Source organism: Salvelinus namaycush, chromosome 21 (genome assembly GCF_016432855.1).
Source record: "Salvelinus namaycush isolate Seneca chromosome 21, SaNama_1.0, whole genome shotgun sequence".
NCBI classification, from domain to species: domain Eukaryota; kingdom Metazoa; phylum Chordata; class Actinopteri; order Salmoniformes; family Salmonidae; genus Salvelinus; species Salvelinus namaycush.
Window position 1 is genome coordinate 16388761 of NC_052327.1, and position 6000 is coordinate 16394760.

Below are 6000 nucleotides of genomic sequence, written 5' to 3' on the forward strand. Positions count from 1 at the left end.
AGGGGACAACTCTTCCTGATTAATCTGATAAAGCCTTCTGACAGGGGCCGCACAAACTAGCCCTCCCCTCCAGCCAGCCCCCAGATGTGGCCCTGCTCTCTTCAGTCTGCCCTTAACCACGTCAACCGAGGGACACTTAAGTGTGTCATTAACATCTCGCCGTCAGAAACACCACAAAGACACACTCAGCTACCAAACTACATAAATAATGTTCCAGGAGAACTAATGACAACAAACGACCTGACGTTCACTCGTCTAGTTAACGCTCGCTTGTTCCCTCCATCTGTTTTCCCCCTCTTCCACTAATCGGCTCAATTAAAGTGCATCTCCATTTTCAATTTCACGCTCGCTCCATTGAGTGCCAGGGGGCGGCTAGCCTGTTACCGAGTAGGCTGGCTCTCGTTGTAGGTATTAATGTTTTTATTGGCTGTTGTGGAGCCAACGATACTCAAAGTGAAATGAGATGGATTCTTCTGGAAAGGGAGCTTTAAAATATCAGAGAGGACAGGCCGAACGATGGAGAAAGTGTCATGCTCTTTGTCAGAAGTCCTCACTTGAGAAGACATTGATAGAAACCCAGATGCTTTCAGTCACCAACATCTCACTAGTTTTTTATTTCCCTTTCAATGAGCAGGGAGCTCAATGTAGGATATTGCATCGTCAAATAAACTCTGTATAGAGTGAGGCACACTGGCTCCAAATAGGGTTCACAGACAGTGTACTGTGCCTTTTACTTAATTCAGTTGTTTTTTGTCCCCTAAACTCCCAAGCCTCATCATTTCAAATAGAACAGCTAACTTATATGTAAATATACTATGCTATCTATACACCTACACTACTATACTATACCAGTGACTTAATTGAAAGAACCTTGTGAGATGATTTGCATGAAGAAGAAATGTTCTGGCATACTACTGTATGTAGCCAGGAGAGAGGTGTGAAAGGTAGCCAGCCTGGTAATAGAACTACAAAGACATTTACAAACACATTATGCATTCTATTTTTAAAGCAAGGAGGTGAACCTCTTCAGACCCACACATTCAGGTATTCTTCAGTAATTGGCATATTTGAAAGTATAATGGTTTTAATGGAACACTGTTATCCTTTTAAACCCTATCCTTTGACCTTGTGTGATGTGTTGTCTGGGGGTGACTGGAGAGGGTGTTGTGGAACTTGTCATTGGAAAATGTTAGTCTTCTATACAAAAAGGGATTGAAGGAAATATAGCAATAAACACTTTGAATGTAGTAATAAACAAGTTGAATGAGATGTACAGTCACCTCAAATTATTGGCACCCTTGATAAAGATGACCAAAAAAGACTCTATAAAAGAAGTAGTACAGATAATGAGCACACAAAAAAAGGGGAAATTATATTATTTTATACTAATACAATTGCTCAGATATAGAGACTTTGTTTAACAAGTTTTTTTTAAATATGAAAAAAGATAAATGTCAAAATTATTGGCACTTTTAAAGATTCTTATAAGTAAAATCAAACAAAATTCAATCTGCATTAACATTCTACTTTTTAAAATGAATCTCATCTTAAGGAACTGTATTTGGGCCTTCCATGGCTTCCTGTTCCACTGGGGTATAAACATTTGGTAAATCGCATGTAAAATCCTTTTGTCATCCATCACCATTGGGAAAAACAAAGAACTCACGAATTAAAAGAGGCAGATGGTTGTTGACTTTCATCAAACAAGCGATGGGTACAAAAAAACACAGAAAATAACAAATATACCACTTACCACTATCAGGGCAACAATTAACAAGTTTAAAACCAATGGAACAGTGGTAAACTTGTCTGGTAGAGGATACAAGTGTATCTTGTCCGCACGCACAGTGAGGAAGATGGTTTGGGAGGCAAAGAAGTGACAACATTTGAGAATTACAGAACTTGCTCGCATCTAGGGTCATCAAGTCTCCAAATCTACATTTAGACGCTATTATAGGCTATTTGAAAGGGTTGGTAGATTATTCTTATTTTTATGAGAGCAACCAACAAAGGTAAACACCTGGAGTTTGCTCAGCGGCATTGACACTCGGATTGGAACTGGTGCTATGTTCAGAGGAGTTGACAAAGGTCTTTGTCCATGCACACCAGTGGTGGGTTTGGCCTCAAAAGAAGGATGCATATGTAGAATACTGTAGAATACAGTGGTGGATCTTTGATATTATGGGGCTGTTTTGGGGCTGTTTTGGTTCCACTGGTCCTGGGGCCCTTGTTAAGGTCATCGGCACTCTGCCAAACACCAGGACATTTTAGCCAAAAACCTGGTTGCCTCTGCCAGGAGGCTGAAACTTGGCTGCAAGTGGATCTTACAACAAGACAATGACCCCAAGCACACATCACAATCCACAAATAAATTCTTAGAGGTCAGTCCATAACCACTGACCGAAGGATATCAAGGATCTGAAAAGATTTTGTATGGAGGAAGATCCCTCCCAATGTGTTCTTCAGTCTCATAAAACATTATATAAAAAGTCTCGGTGCCATTGTCCTCGCAAGGGAAGGGTGAACAAGCTATTGAAAATAGGGGTGCCAATAAATTTTGACACCTATCTTTTTGGGATTTATTTATTACTTGTTACTTTTATTACTGAACCAAAATATTTTTCTCTGAGCAAACTATATTACAATTTAAAACAATATAATTTCCCCATATAGCTTCACTATTTGCATTATTTATTTTGTAGTCTTTTTTGCTCATCTTAATCAACGGTGTGTGTGTGTGTGTGTGTGTGTGTGTGTGTGTGTGTGTGTGTGTGTGTGTGTGTGTGTGTGTGTGTGTGTGTGTGTGTGTGTGTGTGTGTGTGTGTGTGTGTGTGTGTGTGGTCTGATGTTTTCCAATTCACTTAAAAATGTATCTGATGATTTATGCATATCAACATCTGATGGTGCCCACATTGATCGTGTCCCCGCTTGTAAATATCTGGGCATCTGGATTGACGAAAAGTTATCATTTAAAAACCATATGGATGAGTTAATTAAGAGGTTGAGAATAAAAATAGGCTTCTTCTTCAGAAATAGACCATGAGTGTCCCTGAATAGTAGAAAGCAGATCATTCAGTCAACTCTCCTGCCAGTGCTAGACTATGGTGACACCATTTATACAGCTTCCACTTCACTGAAACCACTAGATGCAGTTTACCACAGCGCACTTCGCTTTATTATGGGCGACAGGTTCAGTACACATCATTGCATCCTATATCAGAATGTAGGCTAGCCCTTTGTGAAGTCTCCAAGATTCATATGCTGCTCTCTTTTTGTTCATAAAGCCCTCTTGCACAAACTTCCGCTGTACCTTACTTAATTGTTCAACAACAGACTTACGAGTCACCAGACCCGATCACAGGGATGGCTAACTCTAGAGGTTCCGTTGATATCTATGGAAATAGGTAAATCTGCATTCAGTGTTTTTGCACCCCATGTATGGAATGATCTGCAGAGCTCGTTGCTCCTTGGTGCTTTGTTACCTCTAGGGCAGTTCAAGTTGTTGATGGAGGACCTCCGTGTTAAGGAATGTGATTGACTTTTTTTTTTTGTTGCTTGTAAATATTGTATGTTTTTATTGCGTTGCACATTTGTTGCACATTTGTATGACTGTGTACATGCAGCGCTCCCTTGAACAATAGGCCTTGGTTTCAATGGGATTTCCCTGCTAAAATAAAGGTTCAATTAAAAATACAAATAAATACTATTTCTTAACAATTTACACAGTCCTGGCAACCACTAGCCTATGCTTAGCCATCTAGCTTAGCTAAATTACATGTGCTGTTATAGTGTAACTCAGCTATATCTTCTGTTATTTCATGCTCACAACCACGTTATATCAGCCTTATTACCTTGTGACAGATATAGTGTATAGAATCATTGTAACTTGACATGTTGCTTTATCTACAGTGTACCTCGGTTAAAAGAAATGTATAAGCTGACTTGTTTGTGTCTGTCTGCGTGTGTGTGCGTGTTCACAGCAATGGTACACCAGCTCCATGAAGGCTGTGTGTGTGTGGCTGACAGACAGACTGAACTTGCAGCTTCACATGTACCAGCTGAAAACACTCATCAAGATTGTCAAGGTAACGTGCATTGTTGAAGTGGTGTGAGTGTACACTGTAACCATTCAGCTGTAGGCCTCCGTTCAAACATGTACCTCAATCCAAATATTAAGTCTAGTGTTCTAAGAATTTTTCTTCCAGTTGTAAATTAGCCTACAACTGTACAAAGTCTCGGTTACCCATTGCCTGCGTGTCCTCTGTGTGTTTTTGTGTTTGGTTTCATCCCACAGAAGACATACCGAGACTTCCGGCTCCAAGGAGTCCTGGATGGAACCCTGAACAACAAAAGCTATGAGACCGTCTACAACCGACTCACCTTGGAGGAGGCTACCGTGGTGGTCAAGGCTGGCGACGGTCTCCAAGGTATCACCATGAGAGACAGTGACGAGGAGGATGGATGAACTTTGGGAAGTGTGTACTTGTGTGGAAGGGATGGCGATTGTGTGTGTGAGACAGAATGATATGGAGGGGTTGGAGAACACACACTAAAGTGTGGGATGAATTCATCCATCGTTGTGTACCCCCTCTCTCTCTCACCCATCCCTAGTACATTAGTGGGTACCTTCCCAGCCATAATGACATGATGTTATTTGTACAGTACAGCTCAGTGGTCACCAACTGGTAATCTTCAGTACCCCTTTGTTTATTTCATTTGTTTGTTTGTTAGTTTGTTTTTACTTTATTTTAATGGTGATGTAGACCAAGAAAAGATTCAAGTTGTTCTCTTAATGCAGACCTTAATGCTCAAATCAGTTTTGTTTTTCAAATCCGTTTTGGAATATTGACTGTCCAAACAGCAAGTTACAAGTGACCAAATCGGATTTTGCTGACAAAGCAGTCTTTGCTGACATGGCAACGCTAGTTGTCATAGTAACGACTGTTGTGTGTGCAGTGGTGTTGGCTGATTGGTGGTGGTGCTCATGCTTCCTATCACTCAGAAGATATGTACTGTAGCAAGCTAAGGTGACGACAACAACAGTAGCTATGTCTCCATTCACTCGTCCAGTGATTTTGTGTCAACATTTAGAAAGTTTGCAAAGAAAATAGATGCAACAATTGCCTGCTAGGGTGTGTTTCCATTGAACTACCTTGTGTCGATAAAAACAGCTGGACATAATGTCACACCCCAACAACAACAAAAACGCAAAAACCTACAGTGTCAAATTAAAATGTAGTGGCGGAAGTGTTTCCATTACCCATTTAGGCAAATTGCACATCAATACATTGGTGACAACCTGTATGCCCTCCCACCTACCCGTTTCATGTCTCGGGTAGCCTTCGAAAGCCAGCAAGAATTCAATAATTGAGTAGGCATTTAGAATTAAATGTTGTGGAGCTTTATAGTTATGTGATGACATCATGTGCCTCGCGTACCTTAAAAAAATATTCTGCAATCAGAATTTATTCGAAAAACCCAGTTTCCATTTTAATTTGTCACAATAAAGAAAGTTCGACCAAAAGAAAAATCCACCAGTTGAACGAATAAAAATGTTGTCCATCTTTAGAAAAGTTCTCCTATATCTGCCATGACACATGTCGCAAGGATTTTTTGTTGACATTGCTTTTGTCTAATAAACCTGGGTCAATGGAAACCTGCCTAGTGCCTGTCATGAACATTTCCCAATTGCATTGAATGTTCAAAACCATAGTGTACATCAAAGGATAAGATGACCCAACTTTCAAAATTATCCCTTTTGGCTAGCCACAACATTCAACAAGCTAGCTAGTTGTTTAGCTTACTAGCATACTCACTAATTTGTTTGTACATGACTAACATGCTAGTTAGCTACCACATGTTCTTGTCAAACTGTCAACAGAGTAGCTTACAAGCAACGAGTTATGCCAAATAAAACAGTCTGAAAACCACTTGAGGGCAAATTAATCAGTCACATTGCCAGGAATCCGATTTGTATCTGATTTCAAAACACCTACAAAT

At 40.1% G+C, this 6000-nt stretch overlaps 1 protein-coding gene across 2 annotated transcripts in view; it reads left to right on the plus strand.

Moving 5' to 3' along the window:
• The window catches only part of LOC120066627 (calcium-dependent secretion activator 2-like), a 248890-nt gene extending 244118 nt beyond the window's left edge, over positions 1–4772 (plus strand). For both annotated transcript variants that reach the window (XM_039018054.1, XM_039018056.1), the window contains 2 exons: positions 3981–4085; positions 4295–4772. In XM_039018054.1, coding sequence (XP_038873982.1) covers positions 3981–4085; positions 4295–4465 — 276 coding nt within the window. In that variant the 3' untranslated portion in view covers positions 4466–4772. The remainder of the gene's footprint in view (positions 1–3980; positions 4086–4294) is intronic.
• Positions 4773–6000: the final 1228 nt, after the last annotated feature.